At 61.2% G+C, this 13,402-nt stretch overlaps 1 protein-coding gene across 1 annotated transcript in view; it reads right to left on the bottom strand.

Annotated features, from left to right (window-relative positions):
* Window positions 1-3,131: 3,131 nt before the first annotated feature.
* The window catches only part of OGDH (oxoglutarate dehydrogenase), a 63,447-nt gene continuing 53,176 nt past the window's right edge, over window positions 3,132-13,402 (bottom strand). Inside the window, exons 10-23 of the mRNA XM_062178409.1 lie at window positions 12,831-12,959; window positions 10,652-10,831; window positions 10,144-10,296; window positions 9,639-9,741; window positions 9,057-9,185; window positions 8,664-8,814; window positions 8,336-8,463; window positions 8,062-8,240; window positions 7,835-7,906; window positions 7,266-7,394; window positions 6,539-6,611; window positions 4,446-4,609; window positions 4,166-4,320; window positions 3,132-4,091 (exon numbers count right to left, since the gene is read on the bottom strand). Coding sequence (XP_062034393.1) covers window positions 3,971-4,091; window positions 4,166-4,320; window positions 4,446-4,609; window positions 6,539-6,611; window positions 7,266-7,394; window positions 7,835-7,906; window positions 8,062-8,240; window positions 8,336-8,463; window positions 8,664-8,814; window positions 9,057-9,185; window positions 9,639-9,741; window positions 10,144-10,296; window positions 10,652-10,831; window positions 12,831-12,959 — 1,866 coding nt within the window. The 3' untranslated portion in view covers window positions 3,132-3,970. The remainder of the gene's footprint in view (window positions 4,092-4,165; window positions 4,321-4,445; window positions 4,610-6,538; window positions 6,612-7,265; window positions 7,395-7,834; window positions 7,907-8,061; window positions 8,241-8,335; window positions 8,464-8,663; window positions 8,815-9,056; window positions 9,186-9,638; window positions 9,742-10,143; window positions 10,297-10,651; window positions 10,832-12,830; window positions 12,960-13,402) is intronic.

The following is a 13,402-nucleotide window of genomic DNA, read 5'->3' as shown; positions in this document are numbered from 1 at the left end:
ACCCTAACACAAAATTTTGGGACTGCAGATTCATATAACCATTATGGAGAACAGTGTGGGGTTTCCTCAAAAAACTAGATCTACCATCTGGTGCAGCAGTTCCAGGACTGGGTATACAGCCAAAGACTCGCGATCTATCCGTACTCAGATTCGTTACGGCTGGATGCACGATGGGCGCGATATGGCATCAACCTGTGTCCAGCAACAGATGAGAGGATAAACGTGTCCACAGCCACAGTGGAATATTACTCTGTCATTAAAAGGAACGCAAGTCTGTCACTGGCAGCCACACGAATGGAAGTGGAGCACACCGCGTTACATGAAATCAGACACAACGTGCCGCATGCTCTCACACACACGAGGACGCCACAGCCTTGGTCTCCTAGTAGAGAGGGGACCATGGTTACCAGGGCCTGGAAGAGCGGGGCGGGGAGAGGGGAGCTGGGTTGATGGGGCCGAGGGTACCACAGGACAGAGTGATGTTCCTAGCTGCAGGAGGGCAGCCCAGCCAAAACTGACAGCAACTGCAGATCTCCAAGCAGCTGGGCCAGAGCACTGGAGTGTTCCCAACGCACAGGGACGAGGGCCGTCACCACGCACGCTGTAGACAGCTACGGCCGATGACCGTGTCAGTCAAAAGTAGGAATACATGTAAGGAAAGAACTCTACAATGTAGAATCACATACCATGAGAAACTGGGGTTTGTTTTAGGAATCCAAGTTTGAAAGTGTAACAGGCTAATGAAAAAAACTCATGATTATATCAACTGACACAGATCCTGGTGTGAGTATCCCCAGAAATTTTTTTTTTTTTTTTTTACAGGCAGAGTTAGTGAGAGAGAGAGAGAGAGAGAAAGGTCTCCCTTTTCCGTTGGTTCACCCCCCAAATGGCTGTTACAGGCGGTGCTGTGCCGATCCGAAGCCAGGAGCCAGGTACTTCCTCCTGGTCTCCCACGCGGGTGCAGGGCCCAAACACTTGGGCCATCCTCCACTGCCTTCCCGGGCCACAGCAGAGAGCTGGATTGGAAGAGGAGCAACCGGGACAGAACCAGCACCCCAATCGGGACTAGAACCCAGGGTGCTGGTGCCGCAGGCGGAGGATTAGCCAAGTGAGCTGCGGCGCTGGCTGCCTTTTTTTTAAAGGATTTACTTATTTTCCCAGGACCCTGTCAGTCACTCCAGCCTCAGGGCCTGTTAGCCCCACCCCCACAGGTGCCTTTTGGAGGCCTCTCCCCCCTTGCAATCAGGCAAGGGCTCTGGGCCAGGCCACCTCCAGCTGGGGCCCGCACACCAGCCTGGGCAGCTCCGGGCCGAGGTCTCTGGGGGTCACCCTATGCTCCTCCTCTCCACTCCTCAGCGAAGCAGGATTCCTGTGAGCTGTTTCCAGGATCCAAAGGAAAACTCCTCCCCTTACCCAATCACCCTGACACCTGGCCTCCATTCTCTCAGCCAGGCCTGCTCACCGTGTGGGCGTGGCCTCCTGCCTGCTGTGCCCATGGCAACCCTTCCCTGAGGTGCCACGGCCCCTGAATGCCACCCGGTGAACTCTCACCAGTGAGTACTGAACCCAAATCCTGGAGTGGGCTGGGGGAGGCAGAGCTGGCGTCAGGCCCTGACCCGGTCTGGTTAGGGGAGGCTCAGGCTGGCTAGCTGTGGCAGTGTGGACACTGCAGCTGGACAAGAGGGGGTCTCCGCCTGCGGGCTCACAGACGCCAAAACGGGCACTTTCTACGGTCTCTCCTCACGCCAGTCCTAGCTGAATCCCATCCTGACCCGAGCTCACCGCCACAGCCGCCTGGACTAAGCAGCCAACAGGTGCCGCACCTCCCAGGCAGGCCAGGGAGCTGGACACCGTTGCCCACTTGGGTTTGCAGTTGTCAGTAGCTGTGTGGCCACAGGCAGAGTCCACCATCGCACCATCCAGTCTCGCGTGTGCCTGGGGCACGTGGGCCCTTTCACATCCAGAGCAGCACAGGAAGTCCCCTGGTCCACCTGGCAGAGGTGCAGCCAGGAGCTCCCGGAGTCCCTGTGTGCCCGGCCCCACGGCCCCGCTCCTGTGAGTCCTGAACACAGGCTCGTGCGGAGAACCAGGCCCACGCCTCCCTCACCGATGCCACTGCCTTGGGCCATCCCTGCCCACTGTGCGCGTTCCCTTCCCTGGCCCCACGCCGCACACAGTGGGCCCTGGCCTGCTTCCCTGCTGGCCCGGAGCGAAAGCAGGTGAGGAGGGCGCCACCAGCAGGCCAATCCGTGGCACCGCAGCAGCAGGCCCCTGGCCAGTGCGCTTCAGTTCTTGTAGGGGGCTCAGGGCCACAGATCAGTGCTCGGAGCGTGGCTCAGAGCCCCCACTAATTTCAACAGCTTTCTGAGGAGCCAGGCCCACCCCCGAGGTCACAGCCCCACAGGAAGGGTTCATGGCCGGTGACCTCAGGGTCGTGGCACTGAGCTGCTCCACGAGCCGAGTGTCACCTGACCCGGAAGTGCTGCCGGCTGCCCCGTGCCAGAACGTCCTGTTGTGGCCACCCTCCAACAGGGCTCTGGGGCTGGGGTGAAACAGGAGAGGCCTGACCCACTGCCCAGATGGAGGCTCCAGTGGGGGATGTTCCCAAGAGCTTTCTCCTGCAGTCAGGAACTCTCCAGCCCCAGGGAGCTCCCGTGCGGCTCGGATCCCGACTGCATCAGGCGCGGGACCTGTGTCCTGAGCACCGGCTCCTCTCAGCATCGGCTGGGGTCACAGGAGGCAGCGGTGGGGTAAACCCGAGATCCAGACACTAAGGGCAGGGCTCAGGTGGGCACAGCGGAGAGCAAGGGTGGCCGGGCCTGGGGACACACTCCCAGGCCATCACCTGCCCCAGCAGGAGGCCGACGCCTGGGTCACTATGGTTTAGACTCTTGACCAGAGAGGAGGACACAGGGCCTGCAATGACCAGAACCAGGCTGCACCTAGACTGAGCCCTGCAGCCAGGCCGCTGCACCATGCTCATGAGGACAGCACTGGTGCCCGTCAGGGCCCTGGGCCTGGGCAACACTGCCCAGCATGCAAGGGGGCGCTGGTGGCCTCGGCTGCTATGTCCGAGCAGGGGCCTGGCCCCTGGGAGGAGGCGGAGTGCACAGAATGACTCAGACAGCCTGTGGATAACTTAGTTTATGGGTCAAGCCGATGCAATGCAAAGTTGTTTTTGTTCTTTTTTTTTTTAACCAAAATAAATAATCAGATCTGTCCCTGTGAAGGTCAAAGTGAGGACGAAGGCGGCTGGCCCTCGGCTGCCAGCCCTCACCCCTCCTGCTCCTGACCTGCTTTGGCACAGCAAAGAAAGGACTCATTTAGTCTCCACCGGGATCTCGGGAAACAGCAGGGAGCGGGGTGTGGCGGGGAGCAGGTCCGTGGGACTGGGACGGAGCGGCCAGCGCCCAGTTGTGGGCACCAAGGGTGCTGCCCGGCCCTGGAGTGAGTGGGACACGGCCCCCATGCGCGGCCCTGGACTCACGGGGAAGCCTGGGATGGGCACTATGGGGCTCGAGCCACCCCAAGCATCCACGGTGCAGCCCACAGCCGAGGCCTCCTGGAAGCCCTGCCAGTCCTGGCCCTCTGGATCCTGAGGCTTGGCTGTGGGAAGACAAAGCCCCTGTCCCAGTGCAGGAGCCTACGCCTCGCTGGGTGACAAGGACAGCCGCTCAGGGAGGCCACACAGGGGCTCGCCTCTGCCCTGGGGGTGGCACTGGGGAAGGGGTGTAGCCAGAGCTGGGGGGAGGGGCACCCTTCTCCCCCCCCCCCCCCCCCCAGCAAGCTGCTCAGCCTGCCAGGAGTCAGGGCAGCCCGGAGGCCGGCGGGCAGCCAGCACTCGGGAACAGGGGCCTAATTCCTACGAGGGCACAGCAGGGGCAGAGTGTGGGCAGCGCTCAGGCACTATCCTTTAGTTGAGAAGCGAGGGGCAGCGTGGGCATGGGGGCAGCGGCCCACCCCGGAGCGTTTACGAGAATTTCTTGAAGGCGTCCAGGTCGAAGGCGGTGTCCAGCAGGCGCTGCAGCTCCGTCAGGTGCGTCTTCTTGTTGCCGGTGGCTGGAGCGGCTGCTGGGTCCCGGCCCGCGTACCTGGGACAGACAGACGGGCCGTGAGGGCGATGACCATGGCGGGCCCAGCCCGTCCCCCGGGGGCGGGGCCTCACCAGACGGGCTTGGCGCGGTCGATGGTGGTGCGGAGCCTGGGCTTCACGTAGTCATAGTAGCCCTGGTTCTTGTGCTCCTCCTGGCACCAGGCCAGCTCGGCGCTCGGGTACTTCTGCACCTCCTTCAGCAGAAGGTCGAAGGGGAACGGCGACAACTGCGGGGCGGGGGGGGGGGGGGGGTCGGGGCAGTGAGGAGGGCGCCACGGGGCGCAGGCAGGGGCTGCCCCGAGGGGCCGTCTCGCAGAACAGCCCCGCCGGCCCGGCACACGCCGTCTCTCACCTGCTCAATCCTCGTGATGGCCACCTGCTCGGCCATGCCCCTGGCGGCGCGCTCGCGGGTGAGGTCGTAGTACACTTTGCCGGTGCACAGGAGGAGTCTCTTGACACCGGCGGGGGCCTGAGCTGCAGGGCCGCTCTCCGGGATCACCCTCTGGAAGTGGGTCCCTACAAGAGAATCCCCGGGGCCGGGCTGGCTTCTCCTCCAGGCCCACCCAGCGGTGCTGGCTGTGAGCGGAGGATCCCGTGGGGCGGAGGCCGCCCCCGCACAGCCTCTGGTGCACACCGAGCACTTGAGAAGTGTGTTGCGTTGTGCTAGGGCTGATTCTTCCAAAAAGCCTGATGCGGGCATTCAGGGACAACCGAGCCATCAGGACACCCGTCTCCTGCACGCCTATACCTCACGCATCTACAAACGTAAGAACTTTCGACAGAGGTCAGAGGACAGTCCAGGTGCCCAGGGGAACAAGGTCGAGTGAAGGAAATCACGTTCAAACTCAGTGCCATGATGAAAATTTTCAAATGCCAACATGAGAAAAGCCATCTGTGAAGCCCACAGGAAAAATCAGACTCCGTGGCTGGAGGCTGACGGCTCTGCTCTGAGGTCACGGACGTGGGGTGGGCATTTGGCACGGTGGTTCAGACGCTGATTAAGATACCAGGCCCCACTCAGAGTGCCTCCAGCTTCCTGCCCACGCAGTCCCTTGGAGGTGGCAAACAACGGCTCAAGCAGCTGGGTCCCTGCCACCCAGAGTGAGACTGGGACTGTGCCCGGCAGCGCGGTACCAGAACAGACGGTGCCCACGGTAACCCTTGCGTACACACACAAATGATCGACCAGCAGGATTCCGTCTGCTGGGGGAGGCGACGGTCGTTCTGACAAACAGTACTAGGAAAACTGGGATCCATGTGCGAAAGAACGAAGCTGACCTTACGTGAAGGCATGTATGGAAGATTCACTCAAAGAGGATCAAAGAGCTACATCTAAGAGTTAGGCCTCCAAATCTCTTGGGAGAAAGATGGGAAAACTTTATAAAAATGGACTTGGCAATAATTTCTTGGATATGACCCAAACAGACCACTTACATTTCATGAAAAAGTTCTGTAAACCAAGACATTATCAACAGTATGAAAAGGCAACTCACGGAATGGGGGAAAGCACGTCTCTGGTAAGGAACGACAGCTGGGCTACACAGAGAACTCAGGCTCAGCAACAGAAAGACACTTGGATTTAAAAGTTGCCAAAGCTGGCCGGCGCCGCAGCTCACTAGGCTAATCCTCCGCCTGTGGCGCCGGCACACCGGGTTCTAGTCCTGGTCGGGGTGCCGGATTCTATCCCGGTTCCTCTTCTAGTCCAGCTCTCTGCTGTGGCCCGGGAAGGCAGTGGAGGATGGCCCAAGTGCTTGGGCCCTGCACCCACATGGGAGACCAGGAGAAGCACCTGGCTCCTGGTGGAGACGTTTCTTTAAAGGCCACTAAGCGCACAAAACATGCCCAACGTCAGGTTTTCAGATGAGAATCAAAACCACGAGGAGATCACTGCCTCACGCCCGGCAGGACGGCCGCCAACAACAGCCCAGTGGGAGGCAGCGAGTGCGAGTGTCCGGACGCGCAGGGCGGCAGGGAATGCAGCACGGCGCAGCGCCGCGGCGGGGTCTGGCAGCTCCTCAGAGCTAAAACAGGTCTGGCAAACGCTCCAGCGAGATTCCACCGCCGCCACACACCAACACGGGGCCCAAGGCAGGGCTGCGGAGACGTGCTCGTACGTGCACGGCCCTGAGGAGGCGAGTTCCTTGGCCCCAGGAGCGCCTATGCACGTTCAAGTGGCTACGGCTGCCAGCACCTGTTCCCCACAGCCACCCGGAGGCCTCAGGCCTGGGCCTCACTCCGCACCGGCACAGCCATGCTCCCTGCAGGACCCGGGGTGCAGGTGGAGGAGTCATAGGAGCCCTGCCGGCTCTCAAGAGCCTCTACCGCAGTCCCGGGGGCACTCACAGGCGAGAGCCAGCAGCCTCTGCCCACGACCAGAAAAGGTCAAACAAGTCCTGCGAGCCCCACAGACGGCAGCAGGGAACCCCCAACCCAACCCCCACCCACCTGGAAGCATCTCGTCAAAGCTGGTCCTGGCCTCAGGGTGGCGCAGCAGGGACTTGGGCGTGAAGATGATCAACTGAAAGACAACAGGCCCATGATGCTCCACAAATCCCAAAAGCTGATCAAAAGCAAAGGCCACCCAAGCTGGACCCTGGGACACAGCACAGACAAAGGCCCCAGTGTGGGCGCAGCCTCCCTCAGCGGGGCAGAAGACACCCAGTTCCCAGCTGCTGAGCCCCTGGCCCCACCCTGTACCCAGGAAGAGCCCGGAGCCTCTGGCAGCCACAGCAAACACACCCTCGGCCTGTCTAAGGGTGTGACAAGGTCCAACCCCAGGACCGCCCTGCCCTGCCAGCTCACGGGCTGCTGGGAACACTCCCCTCCTTCTCCTGCTTGTCCCCCAACCCAGCGCCTACTTACTCTCCAACACGCAGCTCCTTCCAAGCCCTGGGCCCTGCGGGTCTCTGTCTTCCTATACTCAGGTCCCCCGACCAGCTGCTCCCATGACCACCCTCACCCTGCTGGGCTGGGTCTCACAGTCTGCCTTTCCCTGGGACCAACACCAAGAGGGACCCAGCTCTGACTCCATCCTGTCCATGCACCCCTTGCAGGCAACAACTGGCCAGCCCCAAGCTAGAGGCCCTGGGAAAAGCCCGGCCCTGTGTCGGCGTCCCAGGGTCAGCGCCCTGGGTCACAGGTCATCCTCAGGCTAGGCCAGGCCTGCACTGACCGGCTTGCGAAAGGGCAGCAGGATCTGGCGCCGCAGAACGTGGAAGAAGTTGCCGGGCGTGGAGCAGTTGACGACGACCCAGTTGCAGTCGTACAGCTGGCTGATGTCGAAGTTGGCTTCCTGGAGGTCCTGTGGGGAGGAGCGGCCGGGGGCTGGGCAGGAGCGCTGAGCCCCTGCACGTGGGTGTCTGGGAACAAGGGGCCCCACTCCCAGCGGCCCTACCCTTTGCTTCACCCTGGATCCCTCCCACTGCTGTGAACTTTCACCCCGCACAAAACAGATGCTATTTTAGGAGACACAGGTTCTATCTAAAGCCAATTCTAATCCTCCTTAGAAACGGACCACCCGTTCTTTTCAGGTCTTGGAATCTCAGTAAAATGCCCCCAAGTTCTCTCCCTCCAACATCTGTGCGGGCCTGGTTCAGGAGCTTGTGTGGAGGCAGCCACACGGCACACTGTGTGCAGCAGCAGCAGGGTGTGGACATCAGGCAAAGCTGCGCCACGGCCTGACCTGAGCCCCCAGGCCAGGGAAGGACAGCTCTGGGTGACCGACGGACTCCGCTCACTCACCGGCAGGACATCTGGGTCATCATTGCACATCTGCAGGAACCGCTCTGGGCGTGCAGAGGAATGTTCTGGCCCCTGGAACAGACACCCGCGTTGGCTCGGGAGCGCTCGCAGCTCCCCGTCCTGGGCCACCTAGCTTGTCTCTGGTCCTTCCTGCTGGCGACGAAGCTCCCTTCCCTCCCCCCACTGGCACAGCACGTGGTGTGAGGCCGTGCCCGGCCCGGGCTCACCATGCCCTCCATGCCGTGGGGCAGCAGCAGCACGATGCCGTTCTGCCGCACCCACTTGGCCTGCCCGGGGCAGATGAACTGGTCGATGATGCACTGAGCCGTGTTGTGGAAGTCACCAAACTGGGCCTCCCAGAGCACCAGGGCGTTGGGGCTGGCCATGGCGAAGCCCAGCTCAAAGCCTGTAAGGAACGAGGGGGAGAGCCCCATCTTGGGCGTCAGCCAGCAGGCGGGGAGGGGGCTGCAGGCCGGGGCAGGGCCATGGGTTCAGGCTCACCCAGGACGCCGTACTCAGACAGCGAGCTGTTGCACACGGTGTAGGGCGCCTGGTTGGGCCAGAGGTGGTTCATGGGGATGCAGGTTCTCTTGTCCACATTCTGGTCATGGAGCACGTGGTGGCGGTGGCTGGGGCAGAACAAGGATCCGTGAGCCTGGAGTGCAGCTGCCACAGCCCACGCATCAAGGACGGACACCCAGTGACCCTGCACGCTCGAGGGCACTGACCGCCAGGCACGCAGGGCACAGCAAACGAGGCGAGGGCAGAGCAGCCGCAATGCCTGGGCCGCATAGCTGTTTTCCCAGAATCCCGTGCGCCTCAATGCTACCTGAAGGTGCCACGCTCCACGTCCTGGCCGCTCAGCCGGATGTGGATGCCTTCCTTCAGGAGCGAGCCGAAAGCCATGTACTCCGCCAGAGCCCAGTCCACGGTGCGGTTCTTCACCAGCTCCCCGCGGGTCTTCAGGATCCGGCTCAGCCCTGCAGACAGAGCCCTCACAGCGCCGCAGGCCTGGCCCGCGTGGCTGCGCCACTCTGCTGGGGCCAGGGTCTTCTGCCCCTGCAGCCCCTGGGCTGCCAGTGGTGTGGAAGGGCACAGAACGCTCAGCCTCCCCGCCACACCTCAGCCAGGGCTCTGCCAACAGCAGCAGTGGGAGGGGCCGCGGGGCCTCTACAGGACGTGAGAGGGCCAGTGTTCCCCCCGGCCAGCCCGACACACTTACCTCCGTGGATGGTGAAGTTCTCCACAGGCACGGAGCTGGCCACGTTGCCGATGTGCGTCAGGACGTCCTCGGTGAGGCCCGTGGAGGGGCATGACATGCTCCGGGGCTGTCCGTCCAGGGTGAAGAAGCCTGCGAGGGAGGGCAGGCAGAGGCGCTGTAGCACCCATGTCGGGACGACACCTGCGCGGGGGTGCTGCTGACTGGGGCACATGCAGGAGGAGCTAGACTCTGGGAGGGGCCTGCTGGCCGCCTCACAGGCACTAAGGGGTCTCCGCAGGGCCTGCTGGCCACCTCGCAGGCACTAAGGGGTCTCCGCGGGGCCTGCTGGCCGCCTCGCAGGCACTAAGGGGTCTCTGGGAGGGGCCTGCTGGCCGCCTCGCAGGCACTAAGGGGTCTCCGCGGGGCCTGCTGGCCACCTCGCAGGCACTAAGGGGTCTCCGCGGGGCCTGCTGGCCGCCTCGCAGGCACTAAGGGGTCTGGGAGGGGCCTGCTGGCCACCTCGCAGGCACTAAGGGGTCTCTGGGAGGGGCCTGCTGGCCGCCGCGCAGGCACTAAGGGGTCTCCGCGGGGCCCTCTGCTCACCAGGCCAGGGCGAGTCGAGCCAGTGCTTGATGTGCAGGATCTTCTCGTCCTTGGACCTGGCGAAAGCTTCCTCGCAGATCTTGTCGTACTTGGAGATCTCCTCCTGGGGGTCGGGCATGACACTGCTGGACGGGGACAGCGGCCCCCGCCGCACCTCGTACTTCCTGTGTGCGGGGCCCCATGGCCTGCTCCTCGCAGCCCTGGGGTGCAGGGCTCCAGAGCTCTGTCTGCGCCCCACACGTCTGTCTCTGGGGTGTCTTCCTGGGCTGCCTGCTGGCAGGCAAGCAAGCACAGCCTCTGGGGGACCACACCCGGCCCTGGGTGGAGCCAGACCTTGCCCTGCTGTGTCAGCTGAGGGAGCCAGCAGCCGCCACCCCCACCCGCAGACCCCATCTCAGTGGCCTCCTGGGGGATGAAGGGCTGCAGGGGTGGAGCTCTCACTCCCTGTCTCTTGTCGCCCACGGCGGCCTCCCATGGGGTGGCCCCGCTCTGTGGCAGGACGCACCTCGTACTCGGGCTGGTTGACCACGCCCTGCGCCACCAGCAGCTCTGCGTACTTCTGCAGCACGGGCTTCTGCTTGCGGATCTGCTTGTACATGAGGGGCTGCGTGAACATGGGCTCGTCCATCTCGTTGTGGCCATTGCGCCGGTAACACACCTGCACAGAACAGTGCCGGAGCTGTCAGAGACCACAGCAAGCCCTGGGAAGGAGCGCTGCCTCAGTTTACCTCCTTCTCTAGAATGAGGGTCCTGTCTCTTGACCTGGCTATCCATCAGAGTGATAGGAACACATTCTCCTTACTCTCAAAGCAGGCCCAAGATAAACTCTGGCTCCCACAGCACCCGGGCTGTGCTAGGCTCAGATGTTCTGGAGCTGGAGGGAACCCACATGGGGCCAGAGCTAGGAAGTCCCAGGATGCTCAGGGAGCCCAGCCCCTCCGACAGGATGCAGGGGCTGAGGGAGGGGGTGGGGTGAGGCTCTGCCTGGGGCCAGGGTGCCCAGGGTCACTCACCAGATCGACGACCACATCCTTGTGGAAGGTGCTCCTCCATTCGGCTGCCACCTTGCACACATACATCACGGCCTCAGGGTCGTCTGAGTTCACGTGGAAAATGGGGGCGTTCACCACACGGGCCACGTCGGTGGGGTACGGGGAGGAGCGGGCCATCCGCGGGTCTGTGGTGAAGCCAATCTGCAAGGAACACACAGTCTGGCACATGGGCAGCTGGCGCAGCCAGTGAGGGGGAGGGCGCGGGCAAGGCTGGCCCCTGCCCCTGCTGCTCGGCCACTCGGGGGGAGGGAGTGCCCACGTTCTCCGAGGCTTTTCCTGTTCTGATTTCTAAAATTCATCTATGTTCCACACAGAGAATCAAGAATCAAGCATTCTGTGATTCCACACACCACAGTGTGAGTATGCTGACGTCTGCAGATTATCTTCTTTGTATGCACATAAACGCAAACATATTTAAAACTCAGAAGCTTATGATTTCTACGATTTCTGTGCCTTATCAACACTGAGCGTTTTTCCTTTGCAAATAAAACTCCCTACCTCTTGGGTATATTAACATTTAATTACCCCATTCTTAATTTTTAACTTTAAAGTTTCATCTGTATGAAATATTTCAGATAAAGAATGATTATACACTGCTCCTCCACGCAGCCAGCCCCCAGCAACGACAAACCTGGACGGTTCGTTGTTCTTGTTTCTGGGTCTGAACCCACAGGCCCCTGCCCACAGCTTCCTGTCCTGAAACCAGAGGACAGCTCCACGAGCCGCTCTCTGTGTTCCATTTGTCCACAAACAGCCAGCAGCATCTTCTTGGCTTGCTGGTAACTCTTTTTTTTTTTTTTTTTTGACAGGCAGAGTGGACAGTGAGAGAGAGAGAGAGACAGAGAGAAAGGTCTTCCTTTGCCGTTGCTTTACCCTCCAATGGCTGGCGTGCTGCGGCCAGTGCACTGTGCTGATCCGAAGCCAGGAGCCAGGTGCTTCTCCTGGTCTCCCATGCGGGTACAGGGCCCAAGCACTTGGGCCATCCTCCACTGCCTTCCCGGGCCACAGCAGAGAGCTGGACTGGAAGAGGAGCAACCGGGACAGAACCAGCGCCCCAACCGGGACTAGAACCCGGGGTGCTGGCACCACAGGCAGAGGCCTAGTGAGCCGTGGCGCCAGCCAGTCCAGTCCATCTTAAAGGCTCCTGGGCCTGCCTCTGTTTTCACAGCACTGACATTTTAAAAAGTTTACTTTTTCATTTTATTTGAAAGGTAGGCAGACAAGACCTTCCATCTGCCTGCAACAGCCAGGGCTGGGTTAGGCCAAAGCCAGGACCTCAAACTCAAACCAGGCCTGACATACAGGTGACAGGGACCTAAGTACTTGAGGTGTCACCTGCTGCCTTCCCCGGGTGTGTGTTAGTCGGAAGCTGTAATCAGAAGTGGAGGAGCCAGGACTTCCGCAGTGACCTGGCTACTGTGCTACAGGTCTGCTCCAGGCACCGACGTTTGAAAGAGCATTTCCATATTTAAATTTTCTATGGGGCAGGCAGTGTGACGCAGTGGGGTAAGCCACAGCTTAGAATGTCCGTATCCCACACTGGAGTGCCGGTTCCAGCTCCTCCGCTTCCAATCCATCTTCCTGCTAATGCATGCTGGGAGGCAGCAGGTGTTGGCTCAAATGGCCCTTGCCACCCACACTGGAGACTTGGATGGAAGGTAGGGCTCCCGGCTTTGGCCTGGCCTAGCCCTGGCTGCTGTGGGCATTCAGGGAGTGAACCAGCAGGTAGAAGATCATCTTTGTGTCACTCTACCTTTCAAATGGATGAAAATAATTAATGACTTAAAAAGAATTTTTATTTATTTGAGGGAGAAACAGAAAGAAAAAAAGCCCCCATCCACTGGTTCATTCCCCAGATGCCCAAAGGGACAGGACTGGGCTGAGGCTGGGAACTCAATCCGGGTACCCAGGCACCTGACCCATCACTGCTGCCTCCCAGGATCTGTGCCAGCAGGAAGCTGGAGTCAGGAGCCGGAGCCGGGCACTGAACGTGGACATTTCAACGTGGCAATGGGTGCCCTAACCAGCGTTCTAATAACCACTGGGCTCAACGCCCGCTCCAACTCACTTTGACAATGAGAAGGCAACGGACGTTCACACAACCAAGTAGCACTGTCCAGGGAGATGGGGCGGAGGTTACCTGGTTGTTGACGACCACATGCACGGTGCCGTGGGTCGTGTAGGACGGCAGGTCACTGAGGTGGAAGGTCTCGTACACGATGCCCTGACCGGCGAAGGCAGCGTCCCCGTGCAGGAGGATGGACATGACCTGTAGACGCCAAGCAGGGCTGCATGCACTGTGTTCTGACACCAAGCCCACAAGGGCAGGCGGTGAAGAACCCAAGCCCACCACATCCTGAGCCCGGACCCGCAGGGCAGGCAGCGGATGGGAGCCACGGTTTGTTCTGAGGTGGCAGGAGAGCACAGGGACCCCGATCCTGTGGCCAACCCCACACACCTGCCATCTTGCACCCACTGTCTGCTGTGCTACTCGGACGGCCACTGTGGCTCACCATTCCAGGTACCCTCCCACAGGAGGCAACACTGGCCCCGTCTGGCCCAGACCCGCAGGACAGGGCCACTGCGGCATCAGGCCAAGCACCCTGGTCACCTGACAGGCCTCCCTCTCTGCTTCCTCCTTGGTGGGGAGCGCAGGGCAGCACTGTGAGGTGACACTTTCTACCGGTGCGCTCTCCCCTCCCACAGGCCCCG

The sequence above is a fragment of the Lepus europaeus genome, chromosome 20 (assembly GCF_033115175.1).
Source record: "Lepus europaeus isolate LE1 chromosome 20, mLepTim1.pri, whole genome shotgun sequence".
NCBI lineage: Eukaryota > Metazoa > Chordata > Mammalia > Lagomorpha > Leporidae > Lepus > Lepus europaeus.
This window is presented reverse-complemented; position numbering and strand designations above follow the sequence as displayed.